Below are 16,109 nucleotides of genomic sequence, written 5' to 3' on the forward strand. Positions count from 1 at the left end.
TTCTTTTACCAGTGTTTCAAAGTGCTACATAAAAGTTTTCAGTGCCTAAAGAATGTTTTTCATTATATGCTTATATAAAAATACATCAAATATAGCTCATAAGGAAATGAAGTTTGCACTTGACTTACTAAAATAGTAAGCCAGATATATTGAAGCTCATGCCTGGATGTATTTAGGGAAAATATAGAGTAAATTCACAACTCTTCCTGCCCAGATAGTTATAATGCAGCATGGTAGCCTGACATGTTATCAGCAGTGTCTGTTGCCAACAACCTGTCTGCATTTTGACATTTTTCAATCCTCAAACTTATTTAACTTAAATGCTACATGCTTTGTGTTGACATTTGTTTTTGAGTCCACCTATCTGTGCCAGTTATCTACACTTTGACATGTAATTGATCTCATAATTAAGTTGCTTCTACAGTTAGTAACCAACACATTTCATTCCCTTCACAACAGACAGACACAGGTGCAATATAAGACTTTCATTAATTTTTTTTAGTAGGTCTAGAAATATTACTTATGTATATATATATATATAAAAGTTATTTCTAATAAGTGAAGAGAATCAGATCTGCAATAACAATGCCTTTAAAATCAGAAAAGAAAATGTAACATTAAATGTTATATATAATGCTGAACACAGCAATACTTGGTTAAAGAGAACAATCTGAAATAATATCACATTAACTAACAAATGTCGTTCTCATCCTGTGCTGTTCTCTGTGCACACAGGTACAACTGAGAGATGACCAACATTCAATGTGGTCACTTGGTTATGAGAGCAGAACTGGGGTGCACTTTTGGGTAAACTGCTGGCAAAAGAACTGCAGACATAAATCCTTTTTTCCTCATTACTGCACAACACAAAGGCAATAACAGAAACACAGGTAGGTTTTTATGAGCTCAGGTTTCATTTAAACAGAAGGGGGAGGTTGAGCTTATCCTTCAGATGTGTCACAGTGTACAGCCTTTTTTTCTTTCGAAATGTTGTTCATACAAGAAAATGAGAAAGAAAATATCATGTCAAAATTGAAATTAAGCATTTGGGGAAAATACGCCTGTACAATTATATTGGTGATCCAGCAAGCAAAATTGCAGACTTGGGTAGAAAATGTTCTGCCAATATGACTGTGGGAGCAGAAGATATGACCTTTAATTATAGCGCCCCCATCAGGCTGATGGGTATCGTATTCATTTTGGCAGCTTTTGCACATAATCATCTTGCCAAATTGAAGTGTCTATCTTGTGCCATGTAACACCGATTAAAGAGATGGCACGGCAACAAGTCCACTGAATATATTTACAGAAATCAACAAAGTGTTGCGTGTTTGGTCTTACCTATGACTCGGAGTTCAGCGTTGGAGAAGATTCGGCCATGCTTGTTCTCTGCCACGCACTGGTACATGCCGATGTCGTCCATATTCAAGCTACTGATGGTCAACACTCCATTATTCACCTGGACCCTGTCCTGCTCAAGACACAGGCATACACAACACACACGCATGCAGGAATACACATTTAACAACGCATGATTCAAAACGAAAGCTGTTGTGCTAACCTGACAGCAAACACTAAACAGGTTTAGACAAGGTGAACAGTCAGCAGGAGGCTTGAGTGGATGCCTGTGGTGGAAAAATACGCCCCAGTACAGCCTTAGGTTTCTATCCAATAAGGACCTCCCATGTGCTGGGACTGTTGCATGCCCCTTAATATACTCTGGCCCTTGGTTCATCAGTATGTAATGAAAGTACTATTTTCAGAAATCATATTGTCTCTCCATTTTGTGTCCATCTAATGCTTAAAGCTGCATAATTGATGTTTGTAGGGACATGTGGGATAGGTTTGGGCAACAAACTTCAATACTTTTATGGCACCAACTGAGTCATCTGGTACCAAAATTTCGATACCCAAGGAGTAAATCTCATCATGTCTGTTAGCCAATGAGCATGAAAATAAGCAAGAAAAATAAAGGTTACTCATATCGCACCCATTCGGTGATGTGTTGCCCACCGTTCAGGTTCTCACACAGATTGCCCTGGTCCCAGATCCCATTAGCATTGTTAGCACTATTAGAATGATTATGTTTTAGAGGGGTCTCTAATAACTCTTGAGAAAGATATCTGGGTATCTAACTGTGTCTGTCTGCTGTTGCTGCGAAGGTAGTGCACAATGGATGATAATTCTCTGTGCTCTTGTCACTAAAGTGGCACCTTTCACGTTACATGCAGTGTTTTGATCCATTGTTACAATAAAAATATTGATTCATGGAGCTGTGGGATAACTTTAATCGGTCTCTGTTGAAAAAGACAGGTTATAGAAACTGACCTCAGATTCACATGAGCTATTCTGGCCCTTAAAATGCTGTCTGAGAGACTCAAGTGGGTGACATTAATCCCTAGAAGTACTGACACCTGTTTATATATTAGATATTATATTATCTGTATTACCTGTACCCGTATTATATACCAGAAACACCTTGATTTAGATTAACCTTAGATGTATGGTCAATATGGTAATGTTAAGTCAGCAACCATTAAAACATAGTAACATCATTTTTTGTTGACCACGAACTGTGGATGATATTTAGTGTTTTGATTTAAGAAAGATATTTTTAAGGAGAACTAAGTCCAATTAGTGTCATAACAGTATCATATACTAGGTGTGCTACAGGAATGCTGGACTAAAACCGCTTTGAGGTGGGTAATTAGGGCTATATATGGACATTTTAAGTACCACAATGGCAACTGTGTTCATTCTGATGAATGGCCTGATCTAATTCAAGCTTTAGCCACACTTTTTCTCTCCTCTAGGGGGTTGATAATTGAAACACTGCTAATTTTCTGTGGTCTTAATAGGCCCGTGGTGACTAGATGTAACTCCCCTCTGCTTAACATAGCACTGAGACATTATCAAACGGTGGTTGAAATCAAACCTCTGAGGAAACAGTTAGGAAGAAACTGCAGCTTGTGGGCTATGTTGTACTCCTCCAAGTATCATGGTGTTAGGTTGCAAAGAGAACCTTGGCATGTGATGCTATTTGTTCAAAGATAAATACATGCAATTTTAAAAAACGCCTACCCTAGTAGAGATACACAACACCTGAACAAAGTTCTTCTCTTCCTACTGCTCCTTTTGACCTTTACAAGGTTTGGCACCACTTTCTGCTCCCTTTTTATAGTTGTGTCAATTTAAGTGTGGCAGCACTCATTGTTCTTGTCCTTGATCTTTCCCATTGAGTGTAGCTGGGCCTTTTAATGTCACTGACAAAGTAGTCCAGAGGGTCCTGCCGCCAGTCTGTCTGTCGTCTGGAATCATTACAGCGCTGCCACTTGAAAAGACAAGGACTGTCCCTTAACATCAGTCAGTGATACTGCTGAGGATCTTCAAATAGGGCTGTTTCTGAGTCCCTGTCACACGATGGACACACGGCTGACCTGGCGCTAAAGCCACCGCCAGAGGGGGTCCTGGGTGAGGATGGATTCAGCAGTTTCCAAGTGGAACACAGCAAGACACTGGATTTTTGGCCAGGAATGGCTGCTTATATGTGTGTTCAAGGGGAAAAGGATGATAGAGAGAGAGAGAGAGCAAGACAGAGAGAGCCTGACTTTGAATAGACGATAGATGGTCCTTTTTGGGTTACACAGTGCAAGCCCAGGGGGGTGAAAGAGATGAAAGAGATCTGTGTAAGTGCATGGGTTGGTGCCACACTACACTATTCTGTACCCACTACCCCGGTAAAAAGAAAAAAAAAAAAAAAAAAAAAAAACTCCGCAGAGACTCAGTAGTGGTTCTATCACAATCTCTTTAGCACTAGAGACAAATGGTGGCATTCATCTACTTTATGGATATCATTAATTATGCTTGACTCTTCTCTGATATCAGCACTGCTTCAAGTTGAGCTGTGAAGAGGCAAATCATCGATGCTCGGGTGATGTAATGATCCTATTCCTGATTGCAGTAGGTGCACTGAATGTAGGTTAGAACAACAGTAACACATCAGAAAGCAGGTCCCTGACTTTGGATGTCGAAGGTAGAAAAATCTCAAAAACATACACTCGTGTATGTAACTAAAAGGCAAGCTGGTGGTGGAGTGGAAAACTATATGCGTGAGTGGGTCCTTGTTTCACCGTTGTGACATTTTAAAGTGACAGCCCTCCTCTGCGCCATTTAAATCCCTTGGAGGGGGCCCAAAATGAGGTGGCGAGGGGGAGGGAAAAGTAGGAGGATAAAAGCTTGAGAGAGAGCGTAAGAAAGGGAGAGAGAGCACCAGAGATGCTGAGATAAAGAGAGAGAGAAGGAGCGGAGGACTGATCCATTCTAATGAGGAATAACAAATGGCCCCTTTGGCCTTCCTCTCTTTCTCCCTCTCACTCTACATTGCTGACCTTTGGGTTTGGAAATTGATTTACTGTTGCCACTGTAGACGGTGGCATTTTGAAAATGGTAACACCCCACCTCATTAATATAGCCGCATGTACAGAGAATATGTTACCTTGGCCACCCGCCAAAGAAATTTTCACAATGTTATTTACAAATCAATACTTGAGATGCACAGGTGGAGTGATAAGAGTTTCCTGTGGTTAAGGATGTGTGGCAAATAGAGGAAGTGACTTTTGTCGGCCCTTCAAAATTAACAAATGACATGATGGCCACAAATGACAGAGAGAGGAAAGGTTCATGACAATTTTCCCTATTTATACAGATTAAAATCTGACTTGCTGCGCATTAATGATTTGTAGATAATTACTTCTGCGTCATAATAGCAAACCATTTTGAGTGCAAAACTCTGTAATCTTCTTCACTGGACGTGCATTGTGATTCATCTTTCTATTTAGAGTGCCCCAGATTTCAGATATTATCTCAGCTCTCAATCCAAGTTGGGAAAAAAAACTAAACCCACCTGCCCCCTTTAAAGACATGTTCAACAAAACAGCAACGGTCTGGTTTTGGGCTCATTACCCAATCCAAAACACTGACATTATCAGTGACTGTGATTCACAGGAGCCGCTCTTTTTAGGCAGAAAGCACACACTCCAGCAGTACAATAACACAAAACAAGGCAAATTGCCTAAATGTGAAATGTATTTTGGAGGATAAGGCATTTCTCACCCTCCACAGGGAGAAGAGAGTTAATGATAAAATTGAGATGAGCAGATAGGAGAGATTGAGCACTAAATTGTCAAAAGAGTCCCTGGTTGATGACAGGAAGAAAATTGTATCACTTTGGCTTCTTTGCAAAACACATATAAACACCCTCCCCCACCACATATACACACTTTTGATGCCAAATTTAGTCTCTAGCAAATTCAGCCACTTCAAAGTGACATGTTCTTGCCAAGTACAACCCTATGATTTGGAACCATTATTTGCTTCTAAGCAAAATGAATCCAAAAAACAGTGCAGTAACACACAGTGCATCCTCTAAGAAAGATGGTCCTGAATCTACTGTAATCTCATCATCTTTTATCTTTCACACTAAATCATGTATCTCCACAAACTCAACTGCCTTGGGGCTGTTATACTGAAAATAATATTGACATATTGCTAACAAGTAGAATATCATTTAAATACAAGCCTGTTAGACTGAACATGGCAGCTTTCAGCAGCCTTACTGTGTTTGCTGTCAAACGAATGTTGCACACATTCATAAGATTGGGTGTTTATTAAAATTGAAGAGCGCAAAATAACAGAATATATCTGTGTTGTCCGCCAGGCCGGAATTTTTCCCTTACTTAATTTTCTTATAACAAGCACAGGTCTCCCGATCCAGATGTGCAATTTACATAAGGTAAATCTATTTGTATGGGGACTGACAAGGAGATTTCTGGTTAAAATGTGAATGAGAACGATGAAGTGGTAAACAAGGGCCCATTGTTCAGGCAAAATATTGCAGTTGGAACAAAAGTCAGGGGTGATGCTTTGCCAGTTGCACAGCAATAATTTGAACTCGTTTTCTGGTTTGGAAATACACTCAATATTAAATAATTCTTTCAATTATTCTTCATTATTTGACTCTACAATATGAAATATTCTAGTGGACACTCTTGGCTGGCTTCCTGCTGCATAGTAGTGGGGAAATCTGTGGATGATTCTCATACTTATGTTGTTCATATCACCGTTTTCTTCATTGAAAGCAATAAAAAAAAAACTCTCTTACCTCCATGGGGTCCAGAGGCCCTCCATTCTTCAGCCAGCGGTATGAAGGTTTGGGTTTGGCGCTGGCTTTGCATTCCCACACCAGAGTGTCATCAATGGTTTTCTGAACATCCTCAGGCTTCTCAGTCAAGTGAGGTGCAGCTGTGAAGTCACACACCGCATACTGTAAATGAACTCTTTAACGCTACACAAATGCTTGAGCATTACCAGTGCGCAGCAGTTTTAGAATAAATCAATGAACCAACCATGCAGGCAATTAGTTCATTAAAGAAGCATCCAAGGGCACAAATCATAAATCCACATCCAATTAACACAAAGCCAACCTCTACTTCAAAAATATATAAATAAATACAACTGTATAAGCTTGATATGAGAAAGGATCAATAGTGAATGGTTCAGCTCAATCACTGTGTCGATCATTCACTAAACCATGAACTACTGGACCTTTCTATAATCATCTTGAATTAGCTATTCTGAAGCAGATTTTTCTCTTTTTTTTTTACAAGAATCAGGTTTACAGACCGTTTTATATTTCTTCAGATGCTCACAATGGAAGGGTTGTAATTCTTTTTTTTAGCAGTGCAGTTAATAACACAGTTTATGCTCCTTTTTGTCTTTTCGGAACATCTGAAATCCACAAAGAAAATGCCGCTATATTTATGATGGTGGTTCCTGGTGTCACATAAATGACTAACACCTTATCTCTGGCGACAGTGTAAGGAGATTTATGGACCTTGTGAAGCACCCACATAAATACAGGACGTCCTGTCAGGGTCAAGGAGAGCAGGGCAGTTGAGTCAGTCTAATATATATAATAACAATAATGCAATTAGGGTGGCATAGTGTTCAGCACTCACAGTCAGAGGGTTCCAGGTTCTCACCAGGTACTCTGGCTTCCTCCCACAGTCCAAAAATATGTACGTTAATTGGTGACTCTAAATTGCCCGTAGGTGTGAATGTGAATGAGAATGACTGACTGGTGCCCAGTCTAGGGTATACCCCGCCCCTCACCCAATCTCAGCTGGGATTAACCCCAGCCCCCCACCAGCATAGATAACGGATGGATAATGCAATTAATTTCTCTTGATTGAAATAGCCTTTTATCTTGTCTTTCTCCAGGTACATGGCAATACAGTTGTAGCTGGAACGGTATCAGTGGTACATTCAGTGTCAAGGACATTTTAGCAGGGCAACTAACTAACTCACACATGGGGACTTAAATCAAGGGTTTTCCACACAAAATACAGACTTTCCTATCATTAGGTCATAATGTGGCTACTAGTGTTATGTGTGAATCTGTCAAAATCAGTCTGTGAGGTCTGTTTTGGATGGACGTTGACTGTCATATCCTGTTAAGAACGGTTGGAAAAGAAAAACGTGTTCCTACCAACTTCGAAGGCAAAATCATGAAACCATTAGATGACAGAAAAACATGTCTGGAAGCGTAAAAGACAACAACAGTGTGATTCAAAATGAAAGGTGTTGTTGCTGATTATTTCTCTTTGTATTTCCTATCTTTGGTAGTCAGCACTGCATACATTGCCTTAAGTGCATTTTACTTGGTAAGAATAAGTTCTGTCTCATTCAAGTAATATTTAAAACCCGTACAGTGTTTGGCAGCCCCATATGAGAATTGAGATAATATTTCGTTATCAAGAAACACTCTCTCTTTATACTTTATATTTATGAGAAGAAATTGCATAATAAATATTTTCTGCAATGAGCGAGCTGAATTGAAAATACATCATTATAAAGAAACAAATAGTACATGACGTCTTGTTAACAATATTATAAATTAGACAATCAGAGATAACATAATGGACGGGAAGACATGATGCAAGCGCTTCTATGCAAAGTCAATCTGATTGTGTGTGAGCCCATTCAGATGCAGTCAACTGTTAAAGCATGATCTAATTTCATAAATCCCGTAGAACTACAGAAGGACAATTAAGTGGGAAATCGAAAGAGAGGCCACCCCTTATTGTTCCTGCGCTCTCATTGGTTGGGTGTCGCAAACACCACATCCCCATATTGATTCTCCTTTTCTTCTATTGAGTTGATGGATGTCCCACAAGCTCGCGTCTATGGGAGTTTAAAATGAGATTACAGATTTTTATCACCTGGCGGCCGGCCAGTCTGTGAGGCTTTGAGATGAGACAGGACTTAAATCTTACAAGGAGAAACATGACTTCAACACAGCTGCAGCAGAGAAAATGTGCAGTGGCCATGCAGCATAGTATCAAGATAGCTACAAGTTGTTGAAAAGTTATGACCTTGTTTACGAAATGATCGTGACATAATCTTACCATTTTCCATTGTTTTAGGACCTCTAAGTCATCTAGGCCCAGTGCTCTGATGCTATACTGCTCTATGAACAGGCACTTCTCTTTAAAGCAAGGCATGGTTAATCCTCAGCCTACCTACAGGTACTGTGAACATTTCATCTTACCCACAGGTGCCGCAAAAAAACTCAGTATTATCATATCAAAGGCATCCTCCTTCACAGGAAAGAAAAATCTGGATTTGATGATTTCAGTCAAGCATATCCCTACAGGGCCTCATAGACAGACATCATCAATGCATAAACTGCAAAATAATGGAGAGTGAAACCATAAAAATCCTTCATCAAGGGCCATTAAAAGCTTTTTCAGAATATGGCCGATAAGTCCAGTGTTGGTGAGGGAAAAATCACCCCTCCATGAGAGGTGGTATAAATCTGTGTGCGCTACAGCTCTGTGTTAGCCGCTGGCACAATAAAGAGCTTGTCAGGAATGAACTACTGGTAATAGGTTAATTTATTACCACTCTCCACTATATGATGCAGTTATATATGGTTTCTAATAAAAACTACAGATTGCGTGACAACAAATTAAAGTTTTTGTTAGACTCACACCAAAGCTACACTTTTATTCTGCAAGAGTTTCAATGAGGCTCAGTAGCAGCGAACCCTTGAGGCTATGAGTCAATGGGTAAAAGATTTGGTAAAAGTATAAAATTGTACATGATATGTTAGGAAGAGGCCTGACAGGTTGAAGGCATAAGATATGTTTTGTTCCCAAGACAAGAATTGTAAAGTAAGGTAAGTTTTAGATCAAAGTCAGCGAAACCATCCTCCTACTCACCATAGAAAGACAGCTTTCCCTTAACCGAGTTTCTTCCTCTGCTGTTTTCAGCCACACATTCATATATCCCCACATCCTCCTGCTGGAAGTAAGGGATCTCTAAAACTCCGCTGGCTTTATTTATGTCCACCTTCCTGCCAAAAGAGGCTCCATCCACTCTTCTCCAGCTGATAGTTGGCACTGGGCTAGAGAAATGGAAAAAAAAAATAACACAAAGCAAGGACACAAAATGAAAAATATTTTGAGAAGATTGTTTTATCTTGGTATTTAGCTTAGTTGGAGAGACATCTATGACACCAACGAATACTGGAAAACAATTATGCAGCATCTCAATGTTTAATTAATCTGAAACATTAACTGATGAGTGTTTCTTCTCTGTGTATTCTGGGTGAACAGCACAAAGAGGAGTCATTAAAATGTGAAATCCTCTGCTCTCAAAATCACTTCACTGAGTCCTCACACATTACCACGCAGCTCAGACTGGTACAGTAAACAAATAATGGTGGAGTTATGACTGTGGTATAATGATACACAGTGGGACATACTTTCCAAGTGCAAAACATTCCAGTTTGACAGTTGAGCTCTTAGCGACAGGGACAACTTCAGGGAACTGTACTTCGATCTTTGGCTCGTATTCGCCCATCACACCTGGAATTGCAAAGAAAAACAGACAAAAATGACGCCACTTATGTCTGAAGGGATTTCTCTCAGCTCAAGGCTCGAAAAGGTCACAAAGAAACAAAATAAAAACAATGTGTAGGTCCTGACTGTGTTAGCTAAAAGACATTTTAACCGTATTTCTTTGACAACTATACTGTGTCCATGGGCTTAGGGGAAAATATCTTTTTAGGATTTTTCACACCACTATTAAGCAATTATTTTCTATCAGTGACAATGCAGCCTTGTTTTGGTGGCCTACATCACCGGAAACAGTCTACTTTCTACCTTTTAAAATTTCATAACAACCCAGAGTACTGTCTTTTTTTGCAAAATCATCTTTGTCTGGAAATAAATATATATATATAGCCAACACACTAACGAGACAACAGCAAGAAGTTTCACTTTGTTAGTCAAGTGGCTGACTTAAATAAGCTGCAATGATTAAATTTGCTGGCAATGGTTAGCTGGCAGCTGCTAAAATCGATGGCCACCAGCCAAAACTTTCACCTCTTAAAGCTTGTGAACTTGTCAAGCTACTGCCCATTAAAGTCGCTGCACCTGCAAGTTGAAAGTTGCACTGCCTCAAATTTTGATTCTGAAACAATTTATCAGCCTGCCCCTACTGTGTACTTCATGTGGTGTAAGTGTGGTGAAACTCTCGTACCATCGACCCGGAGCACTAGGGGAGTTGGCGGTCCTTGAACACTGCTTTTGGTGACTGTGTTGGTAACTACACAAGTGTAGTTGCCCACATCAGAGGGTTCTACTTTGGCGATGTACAGGTTTCCTGTCTTCTGGGACACAAATCTTCGAGTGTCTTGGCTGACGAATGATGGGTACTCGTTGAAGATCCATGTGAAGGTAAGTTCTGTGAATAAAAGTCAGGAATGTGAGACATTCAAGGCAAAGTCAAAAACACATACTGTATTTATATCCATGTACATATAACTCGTGTTTCATCGGCAGTCTCATCGCTTCAGTGTGAGTGGATGTCTTCAGGGATAAAGCAATTAGTGGACTGGACTGAGTGCCAGCCTTCCATGATTAAAAACACAATTTATAATTGAAGAGCAATAACTCTTCCTCACTGTTGGATAAATGCCTTTAATATGATAAAAAGTTTTACAGGTTCACCGTGTGGCAGTGATGATGCTCAGTATGGATGATGGCTTTTCAGGGAAGTAGATATTTATATTCACAGCAGGAATGTTGAGGACTTTTCTGTCGTGGCATGCAAGACTTAAAGGTTGGTTGGAAAAATGAGAAATGGGGTGGTGATTTAATGACCAGCACTTGTTCCTTTCTTAAAACCAATTAAGCACCCTTGAGCAAGGCTTTTAAGTCCTGTTTGCTCCAGTGGCGCTGCTCAGTGACACTGGGATAATGCCATGTTCACACTGACAGCCTCAGTGCATCAAAAACAGCTGCTCATTCAGTACAGCGAGGCCACTGCGTTTGTATGGTGGGGGTCCAGAAGCAGAGGTCTGGTAGAAAAAAATGCAAGGTTGTCTGGCAAAACGGATGAATGTGTCTCAACTTTTGTTGCAACATTATCCGACTGCACTGACATAACAACGAGCGATCATTGCCAAGGGGAAAAATTGGCTGTTGTAATGATAACTTTCCAGAGTACTTTTCAGTGTTTTGGCACATGATAAGCCTTTCAACACGTGGATGTAGTACTCAAACCAGCCTTTATATTTCATCTTCTCTTCAGTACCTAAAGTGGCACAGCCTTACTAAAGCAGTCCTTTGCATTTTTTTTAATATAGTGAGGTTTTTGTTCTGGCGATGGCCAAGAGCTGTGGTTGTGCTGGCATGATTTCCATGTAGATGTGAGAGCAGTGTTACATTTGTATTAAGGAAACACCCAGTGAAAATTAAACTTAAAACAGCCAAAGTGTATAATTGAATTACCATTGCATCACTAAATTTATAGTCTGTTTTATTTCATTTCATATCTTTTACTTCATCTACCTTTTTTTTTTTTTTTTGCTCCTCTTCTTGGGATTTATGACTTATAGTAATACAACGACAAACATCTCCCTTTGTGGCTGTCATGTAGCAGCGGAGGACCTTAAATCAACCCTTAAGCTGCAGATCCTGCATAAAAACTGTATAATGCGCAATAAAACCAATGTATTACAGACCATGTTACTCAGTATGGTACCACCTACTCGACTATTCATCATCCATGATAACAAGCGTCTGGAAGACTCCCAGTACTATCAACCAAATGGAGTGCAGTCAGAGAGGCTTTGCACTAACAATCAGCAGCATTATAAAAAGGAATGATGGTGTTTTGACATATTGACACAAGGATAGATTGCTCTGGACCATATTGCATCCCTGTCCCAAAAGCAATCTTGGCTGTTGGTAAAAACTTGTCTAAGCGATGACTCTGCACTACAGTACAGGGAATAATTGAGATGTGAGTTGGACACTTATCTACTGACTCAGTATTCTTCACTTCTGCTCTTTAGGGGGCAAGAGGATGTGTGGGTTTTGACATATTACTGCAAACCTTGCAAATCATGACGTGACATAGAACCATGAGAAGTTGTGATGTACATGTGAGGACGCTCTCTTTTACCAAGTACAGAGAGGGTGTTTTCATATGGATCAGACTGGGAGAGGATACACCAACCTAGTAATCGAGAACACAACATGAGATTGAAAGTTGGACCACACAGTGACCTGTCTCTTCGTTTTGGGACAATTTTGTTAATGTTTCTTGCTTTTCAATGTAATAATGTACATTAAATGTATTTTTTTTCCCCATTTGACGCCAGTCTTTCTAGCTGTTTTGCCCCATCTCCAGTCTTTATGTTTAATTAATTATGTTTAATTAAGCTTACGAAAGCAAATAAGCGCATTTCCCAAAATGTTAACATATTCTTTTAATGCCTTAGACTGAGTTGATTTCTTTTCTCTCTTGTGGTTTCCATTAACTCCATCCTTGCCTCTACGACTTGTTTCAACCATAACTTCTTGACTTGATCCATCCAACCCACAGAGAGAACAGATGTAATATCCTCTCTCCCCTAAATAATATATCCGAGCTCTCATACTGACAAGGGCATGTATAATTAATGTCTGTTTTTGAAACAATATCTTCCAAAGGTGCAGAGCATGACAAACTGAAACAACAGCAAATAAGAGGTTACTAATTGGTTAGTTAAAGATTCATGGTGAGAAACAGGAAGCAGGAAATAGGAAGTGGAAAGCACCAATGGTTGTATTTGATGATTTGACTTGAGAGCCTTCTGCGGATGGGCGGTAATGGAATAATGCAATCATGACTGACAATGAGTGGCAGATTTTCATTGTGGTTCCATTTAGCCCTTGTATAATGAACAGGCAGCATCAATTCCCCCTTAATGATCTGAGAGGAGGGAAGAGAAATGGAACATGACAGGCCAAGGACATACTGAATCCAGAGTGGGTTTTTGCATCAGTGTGTATTGTATCAAAGAAAAGTATATGCACAACTTGTGTCAAAGTTTGTACTCGTACGTCTGTTCCCTTGACAGTAACAGCCATTAAGCAGCTACCTATCTGTATTCATAACACACAACAAATTCACTCTGTGAAATGGCTTAGGTCACGCATATGGGAAAAATCCCTCCAAGCTATGTGTGTTGGTACTGGCCAGCAAGCAGCCTCTGTTTTGGGCTAGATGCACTGCATAGAGAGAACAAGTGATTTCAGCCTTGAGTAAATCTAAAAGGCCCGTTTCCATTAGTGAAAGGAGGTCAGATGCATTAGGGCCTGGACTAACCAGTCATTCAGACCCTCTCAGAGCAAAAGATGACACAGACCGACATCTAATGCAAATACAGTACAGTGGAACAACACCGCCAGAGCTCCACTCGGATACTCAACAATATTTTGGTCCTTCTTCAAGCACGACTTTAAATGGCCTTACAGTTTTAGAGCATCCTGGCTGCACCAGACTAATTCCTGCAGCTGTCTTGAGGGTTTTGAGGCATTGTTAAAATGAAATAATGGTTGCCTGAATCATGCATGTGATATTGAAATCCTTTAAAGGGGAGATGAGGCAGATCCTTGTCTAAGGCTGTATTGTGCTGATCATGAATTATGCCCTGTCACCCTTTATGAGAGCATGCTTCTCACTTTTCCATTACTGTGAGAGTCTATTCAAATGCAAGTCGGGATTTTCTGTGTTTCAGATGTGCAACAATACAGTCATAATGCTGTTGATATAGTAGAGCATGTCATTGTTTGTCTGAGCATATTCGTGTGTTTGTGATACCTTTCCAATGTAGCCATACAATTTCCCGGATTTTGTCAATATGTAATATTGTAATATTGTTTTTTCAGTCTGAATAGCCTCTTTGTTCATGTATGAGATTCAGCAAGATTTCTCCACCTTAAAAATCAAACCTCATTTATCATAACCTGTACACACTAGATATCAAAATGTCATCTTCTAAACTAAGACAAAATTTGGTTGTTACACTAAAAACAACGGAGGACTAATTAAGCCGTCTATTGGTACATTCACTTTTTTTTTTTTTACTTTGAACAATTAATAATTTGATTCCTTGATTAACAGATAATAAGTCAGTTTTTCGGTTTTGCAATTTGGCTACTTGACTAACTGACAAAGTATTTTTTTTTAGCAAAAAACAATGGTTTCAGCCTCTCAAATGTAAACATTTTCTGGTTTTCTTACTCTTCTGTGATATCAAACCGACTAACTTTGGATTTTGATCTGTCAGTCGGACAACACAAAGACATTTCAAAACTATGAAAAAGAATTACCATTATTATTATCATTAATTAACACAATCATTAGCTGCAGTCCCATTTCTCTTGAAGAAAAAAGCTGCATAAGGACAAGAAAATGTGACAGATGAGTGTGCAGATGCATGTGTATATGTGATTGTGTGTCCATATAACTAAACCTACACAGGGTAGATCATTCCCATAGAAGATATGGCCCAGCTAGCCTTTCAACAACAATGTTTGAAAATTGGAGATGATTCATCCTTAAGCACATCTCCATAAACATGCATAATCTCTGATGACAGCTGCTGAAAATATTGTCAGAAAATGGATCAAATGGATTCTAAGCAATGTGCTACATCTCCACAGAACAGCTATGATCCATCACAACACGAAGGGATAAGGGGGCTGCTGGTGTTAATAAAAACAGTCTATACGTTAGTGGTCGGTTGGACAAAAGGATGCCTGCTTTTCTCTAATAGGTGGAAACCAGCAGGGTAAACTCACCCAGTCTGAATATATTTGACTGAGATTAAAAATTAATAGCCATTCACCCATACAAAATTATAATATTTCACCACTCATATACAAAGTCTATAGTATGATTTTTATTTCAACAGCATGTTAACATAGGACTTCACATTACTTTATTAATCAACTTGTCTTTTCCCTAACCCGGTTGTTTTTCTTTTCAAAAACTTCCTAGGGAAAGTCTTATAAAGGAAAATTGCTACTTTTAAGCACAGATAAGAAAAATATCGCTATACTTATTTTGGCAAATGTTATACAAAATATGACATGTAATAACAATACACAACTTGTTCGCACCATATACAGCGGTTATTTACGCTGCTGTATTTGACTTGATGTTTATTATGAGGACTTGATGGCTATGGCATTTACACTCGTGTAAACTGTATTAAAGATGTATTTCCAACCGTCTTTGTTATTTGTAGGAGCCACGGTTCCACCTGACAGGATATGTAACTTATTTTACAAGCATTTGTTATATTTGCTGATGATATTCACAGGCAGACTTATTGCTAAAGCAAGTGAGTTAGTCACACAATAACAGCAAACAGTGCAGCCAAAATTAGAGGCCGTGGGTCTGCGACAAACTGTTGTGCGTTATCAAACACACCTAATGAGCCGAAGAACGTGGAAGGCCATGGCTCTCAAATTTGTGTACCCTGAGAGGCTGTCATTAAGCGAGCTAACAGCACAAAGCACACCTTCTGAGACGATAGAGCAGTAACTATGAGCTGCAGGGAACATTTAGTTTGTGACGGTTATTTTGCTTATGTTCATATGAGCATATGGATATGTGGCATTCAAACGAATTGTTAATTTGTTAGATTGTAAATGCTGAGAAAAGCTGTCAGTCAGCAGTTGTGAACAGAATGAAGAGAGACCCGG

At 39.4% G+C, this 16,109-nt stretch overlaps 1 protein-coding gene across 1 annotated transcript in view; it reads right to left on the minus strand.

Annotated features, from left to right (window-relative positions):
* Positions 1-16,109, minus strand: part of cntn3a.1 (contactin 3a, tandem duplicate 1) — a 63,155-nt gene that overhangs the window by 22,443 nt on the left and 24,603 nt on the right. The window contains exons 5-9 of the mRNA XM_070838956.1: positions 10,606-10,809; positions 9,827-9,929; positions 9,282-9,466; positions 6,161-6,300; positions 1,342-1,474 (exon numbers count right to left, since the gene is read on the minus strand). Of these exons, the coding sequence (XP_070695057.1) occupies positions 1,342-1,474; positions 6,161-6,300; positions 9,282-9,466; positions 9,827-9,929; positions 10,606-10,809 (765 nt within the window). The remainder of the gene's footprint in view (positions 1-1,341; positions 1,475-6,160; positions 6,301-9,281; positions 9,467-9,826; positions 9,930-10,605; positions 10,810-16,109) is intronic.

Source organism: Pempheris klunzingeri, chromosome 11 (assembly GCF_042242105.1).
Source record: "Pempheris klunzingeri isolate RE-2024b chromosome 11, fPemKlu1.hap1, whole genome shotgun sequence".
NCBI classification, from domain to species: Eukaryota; Metazoa; Chordata; class Actinopteri; order Acropomatiformes; family Pempheridae; genus Pempheris; species Pempheris klunzingeri.